The 22,517-nt window shown below is 39.6% G+C and overlaps 1 protein-coding gene across 3 annotated transcripts in view; it reads left to right on the forward strand.

Moving 5' to 3' along the window:
* The window catches only part of MSH3 (mutS homolog 3), a 209,971-nt gene that overhangs the window by 178,460 nt on the left and 8,994 nt on the right, over positions 1-22,517 (forward strand). For 2 of the 3 annotated variants that reach the window (XM_066381757.1, XM_066381758.1), the window contains 2 exons: positions 12,450-12,636; positions 19,235-19,364. In XM_066381757.1, the coding sequence (XP_066237854.1) occupies positions 12,450-12,636; positions 19,235-19,364 (317 nt within the window). Of the gene's footprint in view, positions 1-12,449; positions 12,637-19,234; positions 19,365-22,517 lie in introns of those variants that run through there. The other variant, XM_066381759.1, reaches the window with a different exon arrangement.

The following is a 22,517-nucleotide window of genomic DNA, read 5'->3' on the forward strand; positions in this document are numbered from 1 at the left end:
TATTGGCCTATAATTTTCTTTTTTTAGGTTGTCTTTGCCTGGTTTTGGAATCAGAATTATGCTTGCCTCATAAAAGGAGCTTGGAAGTCTTCCTTCCTCTTGAATTTTTTGAAACAGCTTGAGAAGGATAGGAGTTAGTTCTTCTTTGAATATTTGGTAGAATTCATTTGTGAAGCCATCAGGCCCAGGACTTTTATTTTTTGGGAGTTTTTTGATAACTGTTTCAATCTCATGAGTTGTAATTGGTCTGTTTAGGTTTTCTGATTCTTCCAGATTAATTTTTGGAAGATTATATGTTTCAAGGAATTTGTCCATTTCATCTAGATTGTCTACTTTTTGGGGGTACAGTTCTTCATAGTATTTTCTTACAATATTTTGTATTTCTGTTGTGTCAGTTGTTACTTCTCCACTCTCATTTCTACTTTTATTTATTTGAGTCCTCTCTCTTTTTTTCTTGGTGAGTCTGGTTAAAGGGTCATCAATCTTGTTTACCTTTTCAAAGAACCAGCTCCTGGTTTCATTGATCCTCTGTATTGTTTCTTTAGCCTCTATGTCATTTATTTCTGCTCTGATCTTTATTATTTACTTCCTTCTACTAGCTCTGGCTTTACTTGCTGTTCTTTTTCTAGTTCTTTTAGATGTAGGGTCAAGTTGTTTATTTGAGCTTTTTCTAACTTCTTGAGATATGCCTGTAATGCTATAAACTTCCCTCTCAGGACTGCTTTTGCTGTGTCCCATAAATTTTGAATTGATGTATGCTCGTTATCGTTTGTTTCTAGGGATTTTTTAATTTCTTCTTTGATCTCATTGTTTACCCATTCGTTATTTAATAACATGCTATTTAGTTTCCAAGTGTTTGAGCATTTTTCAGTTTTTCTGTTGTGGTTGATTTCTAGTTTCATGCCATTGTGATCAGAGAAAGTGCTTGATATGATTTCAATCTTCTTAAATTTGTTGAGACCACTTTTGTGCCCTAACATGTGGTCTATTCTAGAGAATATACCATGAGCACTTGAAAAGAATGTATATTCTGCTGCTTTCGGGTGAAAGGTTCTGAAGATATCTATTAAATCGAGTTGATCTAGTATGTCTTTTAAGTCTGCTGTTTCTTTGTTTTTTTTAATTTTTAAAAAATTTATTTTATTTTATTTATTCATTTTAGAAAGGAGAGAGAGAGAGGGAGAGAGAGAGACAGAGAGAAAGAGAGAGACAGAGAGAGAGAGACAGAAGGGAGGAGCTGGAAGCATCAACTCCCATATGTGCCTTTACCAGGCAAGCCCAGGGTTTGGAACCGATAACCTCAGCATTTCCAGGTCCACGCTTTATCCACCACGCCACCACAGGTCAGGCAGCTGTTTCTTTGTTAATTTTCTTTCTTGAGGATCTATCTAATGATGTTAGTGGGGTATTGAAATCCCCTACTATTATAGTATTGCTGTTGATCTCGCCCTTTAAATCCATCAAAGTCTGCTTTATATATTTGGGTGCTCCTATATTAGGTGCATAGATATTTATAATGGTTATATCTTCCTTTTGGATTCCTCCCTTTATCATTATGTAGTGACCTTCTTTATCTCTAACTATAGTCTTTGTTTAAAGTCCATTTTGTCTGATATAAGTATTGCTATCCCAGCTTTTTCTTCATTTCCATTTGTGTGAAATATTTTTTTCCATCCATTTATCTTCAGTCTATGTGCATCTTTTGATTTACAGTGTGTCTCTTGTAGACTGCATATGTATGGGTCCTGTTTTCTTAACCATGCAGCTACCATATGTCTTTTGATTGGATCATTTAATCCATTTACATTTAAGGTTATTATTGATATGTAATTGTTTATTGCCATTTTATTCTTTAAAACTGTATTCCTCTTTTGCTATATTCTTTTTCTCCTTTGATCTGTTTACAAAAGGTCTCATAGCATTTCTTGCAGCCTTGTTTTGGTTATAGTGAATTCCTTGAGGTTTTTTTGTCTGTAAAGCTTTTTATTTGTGAGCCTCAGTGGCGACCAGCCGGCTTCCACCCCTGCATACAGAACCACGCCGGCAAGCCCTCAGCCATGTGGGTGGGGGCGCTGCAGCTCAGACCCTAACACTCACTACTGTAGACCCGATAGCTCCCTCCTTCTAAGGAACTCTGCTCTGAGCGCCGCGGGAGAGCTTGTTTGGCTGGTGTCTTGCTTCCCTTTGCTGGTATTGCTGTTTCTGGGGGAAATATTCACTTCAGGTTTGGCGAGTGACTTGTCCCAGGGGTTAGGGTGGCTGTCTCCCTAAATGTTTCTCCCTGTGCCTCCTAGATTACACTCTCTTCCTGCTGCTCTGGTCCTCTCCTCTCTCCCCGTTCCCCGAAGCCCCGAGTGAGTGGTTGTGAGAGAGGTGTTCTGTGCGGTCCCTTTAAGAAGAATCCTGGGTCTGAGAAATCAGACTCTTTCTCACAAACAGTATCCTGACATGTTTCCAGCTAGATACTGTCCTTACGCCTCTTCTAGGCTCTGGGGCTGCAGGCTGGGGCTTTGTTCCTGGGACTCAGGACCCTCCCCTCTCTGCTAAACTCACTTCCCACCACGCGAGCCTCTCCCGGCTGCCGTTTGCTCCGGGGAGCTGGGAAGCCCTCTCCACGTTTCCACTTTTCCTACCAGTCTCGGTGTGGCTTCTTCATTGTTCCTTGGTTGAAGAGCCCTCTTAGTTTAGTCCAAAGTTGGTTTTTCCAGATGATAGTTCCTGAAATTATTTTGTAATCCACTTTGCTTCTGGGAGGTGGATGTTGCTACGTCCGCCTACTCCAGCGCCATCTTGTCTTCAGTTCAACAACTTTTAATGATTCTTTGTATTACTTTTTATTAATTTTCAGGTATACATAAACTTTCTCTTTTTAAAATGGTATTATACTAAGCATTAGTATTACGTTGCTTGATTTTATTTCCTAATATTTGTGGGACATTTCTCTGTTAGTTCATACAGATTCATCTTGCACTTTTCAATGGCTGCCATGTCTCTGATATGCATAGATTCCTTGGTCTCTGAGAGCTCCATCTGGGATGCACTGCTCTATAAGGGCCCTGTTCCCTGTCCATTCCCTCACCCTCATCCTCTCTTCCTGTTATCATTGGAAAGGAGGCTATGCGGACCACATTCAGTTATAGCCCTGGGATCTTTACTAGGGTATGGTTTAATATTATGCCCTCATTTTTTCATTTATTTATTATGAAATATTTCAGACATAACAATCTCCCATCCATTTAGTTGCCACCCTACTAAAGAAATTAAGTATTGCCAATACAATTGAACCTTCAATCCTCCTTAATCCTGTTCCTCTCCATCCCATTGTAACTGCCCTTTTTGACTCTGTTTTCATCCCATGAATTTCTCTATATTTTTACTATGTAGGTATGTTTTTGAAACAGTACATGAAACTATTTGGTATGTTAACTTTATGTACCATATTACACTGTATCCCTCTACAAGTTCTACAAGTGACTTTTTTCCCTGCAGTGTTATATTTATGACAGTCATCTATATGGATACGTATAATTCTAGCCCATTCATTTTTCTCTAATGATGATATTTCATTGTATGCATATACCATTGTTTATTTTCCTTGATTGATATTTAAAATGATTCATATTTGTTGCAAGTACAGTCTTGATACTTGTCTTATACACATCTGCTAGTGCATATAAATGAGTGTTCTTGATCTAGGCTTTATCTAGGCACAGGACTATGAAGTATAAGAAATGTACATCTTTCATGCTCTTCAAAGAGACTGGACCAATTTAGAATCCCACCAGCAATGTGTAAAAGTTTGTCCTTATGTTTTAAAATTAGAGTAAGAAATACCCATTTGATGATGTTTTTATATTTTCTCCAAAATTTCTTATAGTGACATTTTTATTTTATTTTTTACATGAAGTGTCATCTGATACTCACTTTTTGCTAATGCTAAGGCAGGGGTCGGGAACCTATGGCTTGCGAGCCAGATGTGGCTCTTTTGATGGCTGCATCTGGCTCGCAGACAAATCTTTAATTAAAAAAATAATAATGTTAAAAATATAAAACATTCTCATGTATTACAATCCATTCATTTCCTACCACTCATGTTCATGGTTGCGGGTGGCTGGAGCCAATCACAGCTGTCCTCCGGGACAACACCAAATTTTTATTGGATAATGCCTAACGTACAATACATGGGTTGTTGTATGGCTCTCACGGAATTACATTTTAAAATATGTGGCATTCATGGCTCTCTCAGCCAAAAAGATTCCCGACCCCTGTGCTAAGCAATATTTTTCTCTACATGTGTATGCTGTGTCTGTTTACAGAGAGATTTAGAATAGTTTATTGGCCTTCCCTGACAAACCACCAGGCCTCCTGTTATCACCAAGGACTGCTTGCACTTAATTTCTTTTTGTCTTGACTGCCAAGAAGGCAAAAGCTAAATTCAAGGCTCAGATGTAGAAGTAAATTTGTGGTAGTTTTTCCCTTCTCTTCTTAAATGGGAATATGTGTCTAGCATGATTCTTAGAACAGCTGTATCACAAGCAGAGATGCTTGTTAAAATGCTACTTTGTAAGTCCCATCACAGACCCATTGAATTCAGATCTCCAGCATGAAACCCCAAAATTAGCATTTTAAAAGTTCATGCTAAAATTGCTGTCTTAAAATTGAGAATCTACTGTGTGGTTTGAAATCCTAGTTTTGTATTATAATTCTTCCATTATAAACATATTGTTGTTCTAAATCACTTCAAATCCTTTTGTGCCCCATGGAAAAAAATTAAAAGACATTTTATATGCTTAAAAATTGGCTCCAAACGTTATTTTTAAATTGATTATTTTTGTATTATTAATTGGACATTTACAACACTAGGTTTAAATTCACATATTCATATGTATTCATTGAATGCCTACTATGTGCTGTGCATTGTGCTGTAAGAAGCCTAAATAAATGTGTGAAAAATTGTAAACAGAGAACTTTAGGAATCTTTTCCCCCCTGAATGTTGTAACCTCATATGAACCTTTTCGTAAATAAGAAACATTTTTTTAAGAGTAGAATTTTGGCAGACATGCCCATTTGGCTGTAATTGACATATTTAGATCAGTGTATTATGATATATGTACTCAATAGTGAAGTGTTTCTAGATACGTTTCTAAGCATCATTAGCATCTTTGAATATATCACTGGAAAAAGATCTATTTTTTATTGTCCTGATAAATGCAAACTTAAACCTCATTTCACTTTTTAGACTCAGTAATTAAGTTTTAGAAAAGCAATGAGTTATTAAGTCTGGTTTTTAAAAAAAGCAAAACAATTGGCTTCTCCCAGCATAATTTATTTCTATTTGTGTCAGTTGAATTTTGGTTAAAAGGGGTTTTTACATTAAGTGGTCTCTGGTTAATAATTTTCATGCCAAGCTACGCATCTAAACTCTGTGGCACTAGCTTCAGAAATATTGTGTACTTAAATGGCACCAGTCTGTTTATTTGGAGAGAAAATTGGAAGGTAACAGGCATTCAAATACTTAAATTATTTTAAATGTTTGCTTCTCTGTGTGCAACAGGTATGTTTGCCCAATTTAGTTTAATTCAGCAAATATTGATTGAGGCACCTAGTATGGAATATTTGTATTCTGTTAAAAACACATATACTGGCCCTGGCCGGTTGGCTCATCAGTAGAGTGTTGGCCTAGCGTGTGGAAGTCCTGGGTTCGATTCCTGGTCAGGGCACATAGGAGAAGTGCCCATCTGCTTCTCCACCCTTCCCCCTCTCCTTTCTCTCTGTCTCTCTCTTCCTCTTCCGCAGCCAAGGCTCCACTGGAGCAAAGTTGGCCCGGGCACTGAGGATGGCCCCATGGCCTCCTCCTCCGCCTCAGGTGCTGGAATGGCTTCAGCCACAACAGAGCAATGCCCCAGATGGCAGAGCATCACTCCCTAGTGGGCATGCTGCGTGGATCCTGGTTTGGCACATGCGGGAGTCTGACTGCCTCCCCACTTCTAACTTCGGAAAAATACAATAAAAAACAAGCAAATAAACAAAAACACGTATCCTTCTGGACAGAAAGAAAACATCTCGAATTAGTGTGTATCTCTACTTGGAAGTATATACCAGCACTAAAAACTCAATGAATTTTATTGTCATCAGAAATGTTACCTTATGAATTGTCTCTGTGGTTTACTTAGCTCCTGTGGCCAGGTCATAGCCAGCAGGAAATATCTCACTCCATTTTTTTTTATGGGAAGTGGTTGTATGAATTTAATGCCTCCTACTCATCTAAAGGTTTGGTCTGGTTGGGTTTTAAGCGCAGATCCCAGGCAGGTCCCCTGAGTGCAGATTCTCTGGAGCAGGGGTCCCCAAACTTTTCACACAGGGGGCCAGTTCACTGTCCCTCAGACCATTGGAGGGCCGCCACATACAGTTCTCCTCTCACTGACCACCAGTGAAAGAGGTGCCCCTTCCAGAAGTGCGGCGGGGGGGCGGATAAGTGGCCCCAGGGGCCGCAGTTGGAGACACCTGCTCTGGAGGTTCTGTCATAATTGGTATGATGAGATGGACCCTTGGACTCTATATTTAGAACTCTAAATCTGAAACATATCCAATTTAGAAAACATTGCTCAATTTCAATTCTTGACATTTGACAGAAGGAAAAACAGAATCAGGGAGATTGTGATTTGTTTGAGCTCGTTATGTGAGTTCAGTTATAAGGATGCATCATCCTCAAGTTCTGTTGTGTCCCTGTATTGATTACATTAATTAATTGGATTAATCTTATCCTCCCTTTAATGGCCTTAATTATTTGTGGTTTTCACAGATACAGTTAAAGTTGGTAAAGAGCATTTACTGTGTTAGTTATTTTCCTTTGAAATTCTTAGAGCTTTCCCCCAGAATGGACTAGTTAGAGAATGACTTGCCAGGTAGGGATATAGTGGGTTTCCTTTGATAGGAAAACACCTGTGTCCTTCATAAGTGGTTTTACATGTGCTTTGTAGATGGTTCAGGTGAACAGGGGTTCTTGTGAGTGAATACATTTGTCATTTTCATGTGTTACTCTTGATTCTCAGTAATGTTTCGATGAAATTGAAAGATTGATACACTGGTTCTTGCTTGGTTATATTTTCAGTTCAGTGTTGTAACTTTTGTGAATTGACTTTACTTACTGTAGAGTGATCTGATTGTAACTGTTACCGGAAACAGTTATACTAGAGAAAGAAAGCTTTTCCTGTCTATTATAATAATTTTATTAGTGCTAATAAAGTATTTTTGATATTGGTGAAAAAAAAGTAGTTATTTAACCTGGTAATTACTTTGTTTTAATGTAATGATACAATAGACTATAAAGTGTTCTTAAATATTTGATTTTAAAAAAAAGAACATTTGTTTTCCTAATGCTAACATTTGGACAATGTTATTCATTGTCCAAAATTTAAAACTATAGAAAAGCTCAAAATGAAAAATAATTTTAATTATCTAAATTTCACCACCTGAAAATCATTGTTGTTTAGGTATGTGGCCTTCCAGGCTTTTTTTTTTAATTAGGGTGACATTAGTTAAAAAAATTCTATAGGTTTTAGATGCACAATTCTTGTGTATGTTATATTGTGTGTTCACCATCCCAAGTCAAGTCTCTTTCCATCAACACTTCCAGACTTTTAAAATTGTACACATGTAGTGATAAATCATTTGTGATTTCATTCCACTTCTGGAATAATAGTTATATTTCATAAAATACAAATCAGACCTACTACTTCATATTTTTCTACCTTTTAAATTCCATGTAATATCTCCTCTTTTAATATTTTTTTTTCTCTTCTTGAACTTTAAATTTTGTGGGTTTTTTCCTTCCATACTTAAACTATCTTTAAGACTACTTTGTTATTCAGGAGATTATTTTCCTTCTGTAAAATATACTTAATATACAAAAACTCCCCAAGAAATCTAGATACCAGTACTGGACAGAATTCTGCAAAAGTGAAGTAAATAGAACATCTTCAATTTCAAAAAGAAGATAAAATAAGCTAACATGAAAGCTCTCCTATACACAGCACTTAGAGGACAAATGGGGTATGATTCCACTTATACGAGGAACCTGGAATGCACACATTGATAGAGACACAAAGGAGAATGAGGCCACGGGGGCTGGGGTGGGAGTGGGTAGTTATATTTCTAATGGGTACGGCGGAGATTCTGTCTTGGGGTGATGAAAAATTTCTACAAGTGGATAGTGGTTATGGCTTCACATCATTGCGAATGTGCTTAATACCACTGAATTAGACATCCAAAATGGTAAATTGTATTTATTTACTTATTTATATAGAACCCCACAGTTATTTTAAAGATACTTTAAGTATGTCAAGCTGACGTTGATACGAATAACCATTGTCTCTAACAATTGCCAAGATCATTCAGTCTGAAAATACCTTCTCCATTAATTGCAGTGTTTCCCCCTCATGTTAGCACTTTCTTGCATGTGGCCAGGAGATTGTGATCTGAAGGGGCAGAGAGGCCCACCCGACTCGCTATAATTTAGCAACGTGTCGATCGTTATGTCAAAATATCAAGATCTCATAAAATCAAACTCTTGTTCAAATTTTTATGAAAATGTTCTTGATATTTGAAGCTGATTCAAGATAGTAAATATTTATTTCCTCCATTAATGCTTTGTTAAGCCTTGTTGACCTATATAATGGCTATAGGCAAGGAGGGAATGGTGGGATTAGAAAGATTAGTCAGCTGCCTCTCCTAAAAATATCAGAGTAATTTTTTTTTCTTAATCACATAACTTTAACCTGTCTACTCAGAGCAAACTAACTCTAAGATAAAACTTAATGCATTTTATGTTACATTTGAATATAAATATGGACAAAATGATAACATGTTCTGGAATTCTTTAAATCTCTAAAACATTTCAACATTCAAAAATTTCAGAATCATTGTTCAGTAATATGTCTTGCAAATACTCATTGAATTAACTCATTTAATTATAAAAAAATATACTATTGTTAATTTCTATCCTACTTTACTCCAAAAACTTATTTTAGGCAGTTTATTGGAGTATATACAATAGAGAAAGATACTATAAGAGTAATATGGTATTCAGAGACATTGAATCAAAGAGAAATAGAAACATAAGATAAAGTCAAGGTTGCTACTTGGTAATATAAAATATTATACAATTGTTTCCTAGTAACAAAGATGAAAAGGAAAATGTGTTTAGTGATAAAATTCTGTGTCCATCGGAATCATATATAGTCATTATATTGTTGAAATTTATTGAAAAAATAAACATACCATATAGTTCTTAAGAGAAGTTACCAGAAAATATTTTTTCAGCAACAGTTCACCCACTACAAATGTGGACTCCCCCTCCAAACGCGAACTTCCCCTGGGGTCTCGTTCTGGTTAACGAGCCCTCTTTTCTTCAGCATCTCATCAGTGTCTCTACTTTATGATCAGGTGCAGTGGAAAAACAGAACTGTAAGAGAAAATGTGTTGGTTGCAAATGCAGTGTCTTTCCAGCTGTCCTACAGGTTTTTTTTTGTTTGTTTGTTTGTTTGTATTTTTCTGAAGCTGGAAACGGGGAGAGACAGTCAGACAGACTCCCGCATGCGCCCAACCGGGATCCACCCGGCACGCCCACCAGGGGGCGATGCTCTGCCCACCAGGGGGTGATGCTCTGCCCCTCCGGGGCGTCGCTCTGTTGCGACCAGAGCCACTCTAGCACCTGGGGCAGAGGCCAAGGAGCCATCCCCAGCGCCCGGGCCATCTTTGCTCCAATGGAGCCTCACTGTGGGAGGGGAAGAGAGACAGGAAGGAGGGGGGAGGGGTGGAGAAGCAGATGGGCGCTTCTCCTATGTGCCCTGGCCGGGAATCGAACCTGGGACTTCTGCACGCCAGGCTGACGCTCTACCACTGAGCCAACCGGCCAGGGCCTGTCCTACAGGTTTTGATGAGTCTCGCAAAGCCCTGGAGAGGGAAGGGGGCCAAATAGCGCTGGGGTTCTAACCAAGTCAGCATTCTTTTGATCTCATCTGCAGAGTGAATTTCTTTGTAAAATATCATTTGACAAAGGATTTAAGAGCTAATAAGATATTTGAAAACCACAAGTAGAGTTGGGACCATTGCTTAATAAAAGTACACTTAAGATCCTCTGAACTCTGGGCTGGCCCCTGCAGGACAGAAACTCTGAGACACTGCAGGCCCCTGACCCCAGGAGGCTGCTAGACTCGGGTATTGGTGCTGTGTGCATAGAGCCAGCCGTCCACACCTGTCTACAGATTAAATTTTATTTATACTGCTTGATGTGTTTATGGTTTCTATTTTATGTTAAACTTTTAAATCCATATAAATTTATTTGGGAAATTCAGTTTGAGTAGGGGCACATCTTTGTTTTTTTCTGAAATTACCAATTAGCTAGCATCTTTTTTTTTAATTATTATTAATTGAGCATTTATCTTTTCTCTCTGATTTGAAGCTCACTTTTGAGTATCTTTCCCAAGAGCATTCTCCAATTCCTGAAATTGTCAAGGAGACCACTCTGTTACTAGGGTTTCTAGAAATCAGTTAACTATAATACTTAAACTATCGCATTGAATTGTTTCTTGAGAATCATAGGCCCCCCCCCCCCAAATATTTGCCTTACCCGAGCTACTTTATTATCAGCTAAAAATTTATTCTTTATGTCAGCTCACAACCTGTCCGGAGTAAAACCAGTCGATGTTAAATGGGGATCAAAGATGATTCTAATGAATTTAGCATAGTTACAAAAGTGGTAAAGTTTAATTTTCTTGCTTTGTCGTAGAGGATATATTAGTAAACCTTGAAAATTGAGGTGTAACAGTATTTGAGCTTTGAAAAAGTAGCCAGAATGCTCCTAAGCTAACAACATTCCATAAAATTATGTTGTGTAGTTAGTTGATTTTAAAATGGATGAGTTTGACAGCAATGTTAGTTAAACCGTATCAAGTTCGTCATAGATGCTGTAATTCATTACTAGCTGCTCTAGTGATCAGTGGTTCTAAATGCCACTGATCACTAGAGCAGCTCTCTGAAGGCTTCATAATCTGTGGGGAAAACATTGTACTTGGTCTCTCCTGCCCTGTGCTGGGCTCCAGCCACACAATGACTAAGGCTCGATTTCTCCAGAAATTAAAGACGCATTATTCTTCTGTAGGTCACATGTCAACTGTTATAACAAAACTACATTGATGAGGGTATTTCACTGAGAAAATAGTTACCAGAATTCACAAAGCTGGCTAGCATATTGAAAATCTGAATTGAGTGAGTGTTGCCTAATTATTTTTTCCTCAGGTTCTTTTTGTACTAAATAGGTGTTTTTCCAAATGTGATCTAGAAATCAAAGGTGTTTTGTTGTCACGGGGTGCTCCAGGAGAAGTTGTAGGGATTCATGGTTAAATGTTAGAGAAATGCTGTGCACAGATCCTTCTCTAGGAAATGCACAGTGTGTAGCAGGATCTTAAAGGGTCTAAGAAGTCTTACAGGAAAGAAACCTTTATATTTTTTGGACCCATTTCTTTATATCTCCAGGAATTGTGTCCCATGAAATTATAGGAGCTTATATTATGTACCTAGAGGTTAATAAACCTCTATAGTTCTAGTTTTTGTGAAAAAGTTTTATCTTGTTATTTCAACATGGTGCTTTAATTTGTAGTATCAGTTAAGGAAATACTGGAAAAAGCCTTTAATTATACACTATCCTAGTACTTAGGGATTTTAAACACAGTGATGTAGAGAAGCACTGTTTTCCCCTGTGAGTGAGTTTTGTCCCAGCACTTTGCTTTCAAATGAATGGTCAGCCCTGGCTGGTTGGCTCAGTGGTAGAGCGTCGGCCTGGCGTGCAGGAGTCCCAGGTTCGATTCCCGGCCAGGGCACACAGGAGAAGCGCCCATCTGCTTCTCCACCCCTCCCCCTCTCCTTCCTCTCTGTCTCTCTCTTCCCCTCCTGCAGCCAAGGCTCCGTTGAAGCAAAAGTTTGCCCGGGTGCTGAGGATGGCTCTGTGGCCTCTGCCTCAGGCACTAGAATGGCTCTGATTGCGGCAGAGCAACGCCCCAAGATGGGCAGAGCATCGCCCCCTGGTGGGCATGCTGGGTGGATCCCGGTCGGGCGCATGCAGGAGTCTGTCTGACTGCCTCCCCGTTTCCAGCTTCGGAAAAATACAAATGAATGGTCAGAAGAAGGTAGAGTCTGAAGTTTCTTTTCCTTTCAGGAGCTCTGTCCAGTACTCAGATTCTTCTATCCAGAACATTTCTACAAGGTGCAGTTTGATATCAGGCACTCTTTATATCAAATACATGTTTTCTTTTGTTTAATGTAATTTCAGCTGTGATTGCCTCAAAGTGTATAGACCCTTAAGGATCTTTCATATTTGTTATTCAGAAAATAATGCCTAGTTGCCTAATAATGAAGCTCAGAGGAAAATTGGTCTTCATCTCATTTGTAGGATGGGTGCTGCAGATAATATATATAAAGGACAGAGTACATTTATGGAAGAACTGACTGACACAGCAGAAATAATAAGAAAAGCAACATCACAGTCCTTGGTTATCGTGGATGAATTGGGGAGAGGGACGAGCACCCACGATGGCATCGCTATTGCTTATGCTACACTTGAGCATTTTATTAGAGATGTAAGTATCATGCATATTTTTTGTTCATATTGGTACATACTGTACAAATTGTTTTCCTGACTTCAGTTTCTAAATATTCAAAATTATCTTTAATTGTTACAGTTGACACTATTCCTGCAATTTATTATTCGAATGCCATACATTGATCACATTGATGTAGTATAGATCGGCCCTAAATAATGTTTGAAATTTTTTGATGTGCCCCCCTGCCAATAATTCCATGCAGAATTGTACCTTAATTTTCATGGCAACCTCTGTGTCAAGCGCAGGGATCACCCACCTGCAACCCAATCCTTGAGGTGAGAACAGAAAGAAGATAGTGCCATTTTTACCCTATCACATTCTTTTTGCAACAATATCCTTAAAGATCTTGATATAAGGTCTTTGATCTCATGTTTTGTGCCTTCTGTGTTTCAGTAACATCCCTGCTACATGCATATCTGTTTTCAGAGTGTATTTCTAAGCATCTCAGTGTGAAATGTTAATAATGTCAAACCTTCAATCTCTGTCATCTCCCATCAAACTCTCACCTTTTATCTACTTTCCCTGCCTTGTTCATTTTAGTCTCTCCCATTTTTTCCCTCCTGTTCTATCACCTTCCCCAGAACCTGTGTCCTCTTCAGTTTTTCTTTTTCTATCTTGTTTTCCACTTTCTTACTCTTTTGTCTCTGTGTCTTCCCCTCTTCCTTAAATATTTTTACTGATATTTTTTTGCAAAAAAATGTAATGTAAAAGTAAAAACCTTTTTTCTTTAAACTTTGGTGGCCTTCAATTTTTTGTTTAAACAGATTACATATGTAATTATTGGTGATATGTTTTCTACTTTGAAATAAATACTTTATCTTTAAAAAGAAATTCTTTATTTACAAAAAGATATAGCTCAGAAATTTTCCTTTAATTATTATAGAAGGCATATATCATAAGTTTAGAAAAAGTCCTATCAAACACATTTTAAACATTCACTTAACCTTCAGGAACGAAGTGTGACAGAACTGAATTTGCTACCTTTGAGTTTGATTTTACTATTTCTGCTCTGCATCATTTCCTATGACTGAATAACATATTACTCCAAAGCTTAGTGGCTTAAAACAACAATAATCATTTATTACCTCTCACAGCGTCTGGAGGTGAGGAATTAGGGGCCAGCTTAGCTGGGTGGTACAGTGGTACCTTGAGATACAAGTTTAATCATTCTGTAATCGAGTTCGTAAGTCAGTCAACTCGTATATCAAATTTCTACCATTTAAACTACAGTGGTACCTTGAGATATGAGTTTAATTCGTTCTGTAATTCAGCTAGTAAGTCAGTCAACTCGAATATCAAACAAATTTCTCCCATTTAAAATAACTGAAATAGATTTAATCTGTTCCAGCCCTGTGAAACATCCCCAAACCATCCTCAATTATGAAAAAAGACGTGCTTTTAATTAAGAAACACACATGTAGGCCCTGGCCGGTTGGCTCAGTGGTAGAGCGTCAGCTTGGTGTGCAGGTGTACTGGGTTCAATTCCCGGTCAGGGCACACAGGAGAAGCGCCCATCTGCTTCTCCACCCCTCCCCCTCTCCTTCATCTCTGTCTCTCTCTTCCCCTCCCGCAGCCAAGGCTCCACTGGAGCAAAGTTGGCCCGGGTGCTGAGGATGGCTCCATGGCCTCTGCCTCAGGCACTAGAATGACTCTGGTTGCAACAGAGCGACGCCCCAGATGGGCAGAGCATCGCCCTCTGGTGGGCATGCCGGGTGGATCTCGGTCGGGCGCATGCGGGAGTCTGTCTCACTGCCTCCCCGTTTCCAACTTCAGAAAAATACAAAAAAAAAAAAAGAAGAAGAAACACACCTGTGTACTTTACCAATGCATAACAAAATACATGAAATAAAAGAAAAAAGTGTTATTTAGTACTGTATTCTTACCTTGGAGACAGACGAGTGCGGCTAATGGAGGTGAATGGCGGAGGAGGAGGGAGTAGAAGGGATGAAGGCACTGTAGACACGTAAACTAAAACTGCACTTTCTTAACACTAAATATAAACTAAAACTACATTTTATTTTTTTTTTAGATTTTTTTTTATTCATTTTAGAGAGGGGGGAGAGAGAGAGAGAGAGAGAGAGAGAAGGGGGAGGAGCAGAAAGCATCAACTCCCATATGTGCCTAGACCAGGCAAACCCAGGGTTTTGAACCGGCAACCTCAGCGTTTCCAGGTTGACGCTTTATCCATTGCGCCACCACAGGTCAGGCCGCATTTTCTTTACTTTAAACAAAACTAAAATTGCACTTTCTTTACTTAAAATGAAACCACAAAAACTTAATTGTAAAAAAATGCACTTTCTTAACTTTAAACTTAACCTAAGCTTAACAGTACGTATTTTTCATTTAATCATCACCTGTTTTTGCCTTTTTGGCTGCACTTTTGGCACTTTCACTTACTTGCAGGACTTTTGAATAAAAATCTATCCAAAGAGGTTTGCTTTTGCCTGCCTTTTAAAATGTTACAGAAATGTGACAAACAAGTGTCATTCAGAAATGCTGAAGCATGACCAGCTGAAACTTTTTCTGGGTGTTTCTTTTCAGTGAAACTTGAAAGTTCCTCCCACATTGCCAGCATGTCTTTAATTTCACTTGTAGAAATCATTTCCTCTGACTCTACCTCCTCCTCACTACTAATCTCTAGCAGAAGCTCTGTATGTTGCATCATCTGTAGCTCCTTCAACTCCTCAGTTGAGAGTTCCTCCTCATGTTCCTCCATGAGCTCGTTTACATCACCCTCATCTACCTCCAGACCCATCGACTTTCTGAGGGACACAATCTCCTCCAATGCTTCTACCTCGGTCTTGGTCTCTGGTTCGAATCCTTCGAAGTCCCTGTCTGCAACAATATCAGGCCATGACTTTTTCCATGCCGAGTTCAAAGTTCTTCTTGTAACCTCTTGCCATGCCAAGTCAATAATGCGTAAACATATCACGATGTTGTAGTGATCTTTCCAAAACTCTCGAAGGGTTAGATTTGTATTCTCAGTCACCTCAAAGCAGCGGTGGAACAAGTGCTTTGTGTAAAGCTTTTTAAAGTTGGAAATGACCTGCTGAACCATAGATTGGAAGATTGAAGTCGTGTTGGGTGGGAGGTAGAGGACTTTCATGAATTTGAACTCATCAAGAATGTCATCGTCAAGACCAGGTGGGTGGGCTGGAGCATTTTCAAGGATTAGTAGTGCTTTCACCAGGAGTTTATTTTCTTGAAGATATTTCTTCACTGCAGAACCAAAGCGAGATTTATCTATTCAATAGAAAACTGCCGCGTAACCCATGCCCTAGCCTTGGCACGCCACATAACCTGCAGTTTTTCTTTAAGAATCTTGTGAATCTTAAAGGTTCGAGGATTTTTGGAATGATACACTAGCAGTGGCTTTACTTTACAGTCACCGCTGGCATTTGCACACAATGCAAGGGTCAGATGATCCTTCATTGGTTTATGACCTGGCAGCTTCTTCTCCTCTGCGGTGATGAAAGTCCTCAGGGGCATTTTTTTCCAAAACAATCCTGTTTCGTCAATTGAACACTTGTTGGGGATGTAGCCTTCCTTTGCGATAAGCTCAGCAAAACGTGCGATGTACTCCTCAGATGCCTTAACGTCAGCACTCGCAGCTTCACCATGCCTCACCACCGAGTGGATGCCAGACCTCTTCTTGAAATTTTCAAACCTACTGTGACTTGCCTTAAATGTATCTTCTGCTGCCTCTTTTGAGGTTGATGGTTCTTTCTTCTTCAAGTTGCCATAAATAATACATGTTTTTTCGCATATTACAGTCTCCGTCACTGTATCTCCTGCCAGCTCTTTCTCTTTCACCCACACCAGCAGAAGCTTCTCCATTTCTTCATGGATATTTGTTCTTAACTGAGACAGAATTGTAGTTCCTTTTGCTGTATTTGTGCTTTTGATGGCATCCTTTTGTTTAAGGATGGTACAAATTGTAGATGTATTGCGGTCGTACAGCCTTGCCAGTTCAATCACTTATATACCACGCTCATATTTTTCTATTATTTCTTGCTTTACTTCTATCGACATCATTCTCTTCTTCTCACCACTGTCCTTTACGCTCACTTTCTTTGGCCCCATGATAGCACACAAAAAAAGTTAGTAAAAAATGCAAAAATGATGCAAGAACGAGTAGAGCGCACAAGATTCGACTTGATTCTGCAGGTAACATGTGAAAAAGAATGAGATGCTGGTGTTGTGCTGCTGATACTGAACCCGTGTGCCAATGTGCCAACTAGCGGCAGCTTCCCGAATCACGACTAGTATCTCAGAATTTTGCTATGATCTGAAACAAAAATACAGACCGAGTGGCAGCTCGTATCTTAAAAAAATTGTTGGTCTGCTCGTATCTCAAGGCACCACTGCATTATCTCATGGTGTCTCCTTAGATGGCTGTCAAGTAGCCACCAGGGCTGGAGTTATCCAAAGGCCTGCCTGGGGCTGGAGGTTTCTCTTGCAATGTAGCTCACTGACAAGGCCAGCAGGTTGGTGCTGGTGGTGTCCAGGGCCCTCAGCTCCTTCCCACAGGGCTGCTTCAGTGTCCCTACAGTGTGCGCCCGCGTCCCCCTGAGGAAGCAGTCCAGGAGATCAAGGCAGAAGGAGCAGTGCTTATGTCCCAGCTGCAGGAGCCGCACACTGCCACTGCCGCTACAGTGTGTAGATATACAGGCCAGCTCTGATTCACGTGGGAAGAGACCATGAGAAAGCATGAACACTGAGAGGTAAAGCTGTGGGGGGCCACGTTGGCGGCCTGCTATCAAAAGCAATTTGGTGACATTTAGAGATTCACTTAAGAACCTTCAGGAACAGCCTGACCTGTGGTGGTGCAGTGGATAAAGTGTCAACCTGGAATGCTGATGTCGCTGCTTCAAAACCCCGGGCTTGCCTGGTCAAGGCACATATAGGAGTTAATGCTTTCTGCTCCTCCCCCCCCTTCTCTCTCTCTCTCTCTTTCTCTCTCCTCTCTAAAATGAATAAAGTCTTTAATAAATAAATAAGAACTGTCAGGAACAAACTATGACAGAATTGACTGTGTCACTTCTCCTTTTGGATATTTTAAATGTTAATGAAGAAACTTATTTTTAGATAAAATTTACCTTACAGGTAACTCATTAAAGAGAATTCTTTTAACAACATTCTCCCACCTTTTTACAAATGAAAATACTTGTTTTCCTGGTGTCTTTTGGTTGCTGAGACGGGGAAGAGCAGTCAGGGAAGAGCAACGAGGAGGCTGTGTGGCTGCTGGGTAGCGCTGTGCACGGCCTTGGTCCTCTGGCTGGGAGTGCGGTCTGCTCTGGGAAGGGGTGCCTTGCGGAGATGCTCCAGGGGAGATATTAACAGCCGCTTGTCAAAGAAACCCTGCCTTAACAGGGTTAATTTGTAATTATTTTAAGAGGGAAGGCCCACCGTCTGACTTTTTATAAAGTGAATGGCAGGTAAATCAAAATTAGAGTTCTTCAATTTAATTACCCTCTTCTACCAAGTTTTAGACCATAATTTGGTATTAAGTTCCCTTGAATAGGGATTTCTATAATGCCTAATAATGTGTGATTTAAAATAATGCTTATTAAAGAATCCATAGAATCCATACTGATATCAAGAAAAAAACAAAATTTAAAATAGTGGGGGTATGGTGGGAGAAGGGAAAGCACTATTTATAGAATGCCAACTAATAACTATGTTTACTAGACACCATAATGATACTTGATTGAGGCACCGATAACGAACAGGCAGTAAAAACTTTGGATGAAAGGTGGTTGGAGAGTCCAACCATCATCCACAAGATGTTTATTAATTACAAAGGAGAAAGGTATCAGTACAATAAAGGACTCTTCTGGGCACCCACTTAAAACAAATAATCAAATTTAGTACCCCAATAATGGGTCAGATTGCCCAATGTGATGTACTGAAAATAGTACATCACCTACATAGACGTGATATTTTTGGCAATAAGGTTTAATCTGAATTTAATCAGGAGGAAACAATCAGTCAAGTCTAAATTGAGGGACATTGTGCAAAACAGCTCTCTTGGATATCTCAAAAATATTAATGTCATAAAAGACAAAAAAGAAAGGCTGGGGAACTCTTCGGGATTAATGGAAATTAAAGAGACATGACTCAGTGCACTAAATGATCCTTGATTAAGAAAAGAACATTTATAAAGAATATTAATGGGGCAGTTGAGGGGAATTTATAGGCTGTGTGTTAGGATAGTAATATATCTTTTAAATTTCTTGAATGTAATAAATTTTATTCTGCTTATGTAGGAGATATTTTTCTTAAAATATAGAATCTTAAAAGTATTTAAGGATGAAGTGTCATGATATATGCAATCAATTTTCAAATGGTTTTGGAAAAGGGTGTGTGTGAGAGTATGCAGAGTGGGAAGGGAGGGAGGAGGGGAAAATACGGCAAAATATTGATGGTTGTCTAGATGAAAGGTGTATGAATGTTCATTTTACTTTTCTTGCAACATTAGTGGAAGATTTAAAAATTTAAAAACAAAATTAGAGAAAATGTTCAATTAAATAAAATTTTAAAATAACGTTTATTATGTGTCTTATTACTTTAGGTGAAATCCTTAACACTGTTTGTCACCCATTATCCGCCAGTTTGTGAATTAGAGAAAAGTTACTCACAGCAGGTGGGGAATTATCACATGGGATTCTTGGTCAGCGAGGATGAAAGCAAACAAGACCCAGGTATGGAACATTTCCTGTAATAGGTACGACTAGAATGTTGTTGGTTTTCATGTTTGATAAATTCAAGTATATAGGAACATGAACTTACTGCCTTCTTCTTTTTTTTTTTTTTTTAAGTTAGTGAGACAGAGACAAGGACAGACAGGGACAGACAGACAGGAAGGGAGAGAGATGAGAAGCATCAGTTCTTTGTTGAGGCACCTTAGTTGTTCATTGATTGCTTTCTCATATGTGCCTTGATGGGTCAGGGGGTGGTGGTGCTTCAGCTGAGCCAGTGACCCTTTGCTCAAGCCAGCAGCCTTGGGCTCAAGCCAGTGCCCATGGGATCATGTCTGTAATCCCACACTCAAGCCGGTGACCCTCCACTCATCTGGTGAGCCCACGCTTAAGCCAGCAACCTTGGGGTTTTGAACCTGGGTCCTCTGCATCCCAGGCCGACACTCTATCCACTGCGCCACCGCCTGGTCAGGTGAACTTATTGCTTATTGATAATAAAAGCATGAATGTTGATTGTTTATGACATGTATATAAATTAGTTTTTGCTAAGCTTTAGGTCAAATAGAATTCACTTTTATCCTTGCCATCTCTGAGTTTTCCCTGATATTTCGTATCTCATTTTTCATAAGAAGAGTGTGGGGTTAGGGGGATATTTCGGTTTTCCTCTTAGCTTCATCTTAGGAAAGATGCCCTAACACTGAAGTGCAGAATATGATCAGTTGTCTCTTAAAATGCCCAATATTTTCCCCAAAACATTATTTAACATTAATTACTAAGAGCCGTGTTCTATATTGGACATGCTTTGTCTTAATTTGACAAGGAAACTGAACTTCAGATATGTGCATTGGCTTGCCCATACCTACCACGTGAACTGAGCCTAGGATCCATGTCCTCTGTGGCAGGCTCTCTTCTGCTCTGCTAGAGCTGCTACGTGGGATCTACCAGATTCTCCTCAGCCTTTCCACTCACTGTTAGTGTCACAGAAATGAAGCATTTTATGAAAAAGAATACCATTTGCTGATAGAAACAAGTTCAGGTTGCTGTGTGTAATGAAGTAGGTTTTAGCATCCTTTTTTTCCCTGTGGTAGTAATTTTTTAAAGCTACCAATTGTAGATCAGTGGTGGTCTACACAGTTGATGTGCTACAGTGGATAATCCATTATCCAAGACACTCTGAAGTCCAGATTTCATTTTGGAAGAGCAATAAGGATGGGCCTGAAAAGGAAATCAGGCAATTAACCTAAATAAAACAAAGCTCTGGATCTCAGATAAAGTAATGTTAGGCAATTCTTGTCTTTCAGCACCATGCAGTCTTGAAAAACACATTGTAAAGTCTGTTGTGGAAGCAGTTTCATATATATTAATCTGCATCCAAAGTGACAGGAGGAGCTTACAAGCTAAAGCCGGGTGATAAAACAGAGGTCACCAATGGGGAAGGGTCAGTGGTAAGCATTTAATGTGAACTGACAGCTAACCCAGAGCCTTACTTCTGTGTTTTGGCATTTTATTTTACTGATTTGAAATGTAATTCATGAACATAATTTTAAAAATTAAATGATGCTTACAGGCTCACATTACCAGGCAGCAGTCCCCTGCTTCCTCCATGCGGTCTTCCCATCCCAGTCTGAAAGCAACTGCTTTTAACTCGTTCCTTCATTTCTTCTATATTTCTAAAAGATGTGTATATATTTCTCTCTCTTGGTTTATCAGTTCGACTTAATATTGAGTAACTTCTCATCATGTTAGATGGAGGTCTTCAGCTTTCTCTTCCTCTCATCCCAGTGAGGTTGTTCCACGTTTTTTTTTTGTTTTATTCATATTCCTTGTTTTCACTATTATTGCCAGTAAGTATTGTGTAAAGCCAGAAGCCACGGCCACTATCACAGCAGCCTTCTGGCCTATGCAGGTTCGCATTGGATTCGGACAGTCGGTAAAGAAACAACGGAGCCAAGAACTGATGGGCCTTCATCTTTAATCCTAGCTTGCACCCAGCGGGCAAGTAAAAACACACACTGGGCTCCAAAACCCAATCACATTCAGTGCTCACAAAGCTACTGATTTATCCGAGTTTCCTAGAATCAAAGGTTTCTAGCTCACCAGCCTTATTCTCCTCAGTTCCCCATCTCCTTCCTTATCCCAGATACAAACTACACAAACTGGCATCTCACTCAGCACTCCGCCATCTTGGCTGCTTCTCCTGGCCTCCTCCATGTGGCCTCCTTCCGCTGCTGGCTCTACTCTCTCTGCTCTCTCATGCTAACCTCAGGAACAAAGAGCGCAAACTCTCATTATACCCCTATTTTATAGTGTAGAAATCCAAACCCTTAATCCAATATACAAAATAGGGAAGTCTCTAATACAAAGTCACTTCTCTGAGGCATGATTGGATTGTACCGCCCCACATCAAAAAAGGGTGGGAAAGGCTTAATCCCAAAACCAAGCCCCAGGCTACAAGGATTCTGCCTGCCCAGAGTCACACATTAATATCACCTGGGCAACAGCCTCTTTAACAAAGTGAGCATAATACATTTTATCTGCCCAACATATTGTATATGGCCAGTCGCTGTCACGGCCATGCACATGCAGGTTCACATTGGATTCTGGCAGATGGTAAAGAAACAGTGGAGCCAGAAGATGGTGGGCCATTCCTTTATTAAAGCCTGACACCAGCCGACGAGCAACACACAGGGAAACACTTCCCTCTAATTTCACAACCAGGAGAATCTTTTCCGGTTCCTCCTAGAACCAAAGGCCTCATCAGTCTCAGCAGAGCTCACATAAGCCCCTCATCTCTGGTTCCCCATCTGCCAACATAGCTTCTTCCTCAGCACCCTGCATTCTCTCTGTTCTACTTGCAAAACATGGCTTCCCCTTCTCCTCTTCCTTTTCTCTTTTCAAAGCTTTCTGGTTCGCTAGTTCGGAAACCTCTGCTCCAGGAAATATTAGCAAAACAATGGCCCTTCCCAAACAGGAAAGTAATTTGCAATTTCACAGACCTACACCTTGTGTTGCCCAACCCCCAATGCAAACCATGAGCAAGCAAACATAAAAGTCACATTTTACAAACTTATTTGACCAACATATTGCTTACTCATGAACCAAGTATGAAGACAAGTGCATTTTCTTTCACGGCCTTTTCTGTTTTCTTGAAGGTAA

This window comes from Saccopteryx leptura, chromosome 4 (assembly GCF_036850995.1).
Source record: "Saccopteryx leptura isolate mSacLep1 chromosome 4, mSacLep1_pri_phased_curated, whole genome shotgun sequence".
Taxonomy (NCBI): Eukaryota; Metazoa; Chordata; class Mammalia; order Chiroptera; family Emballonuridae; genus Saccopteryx; species Saccopteryx leptura.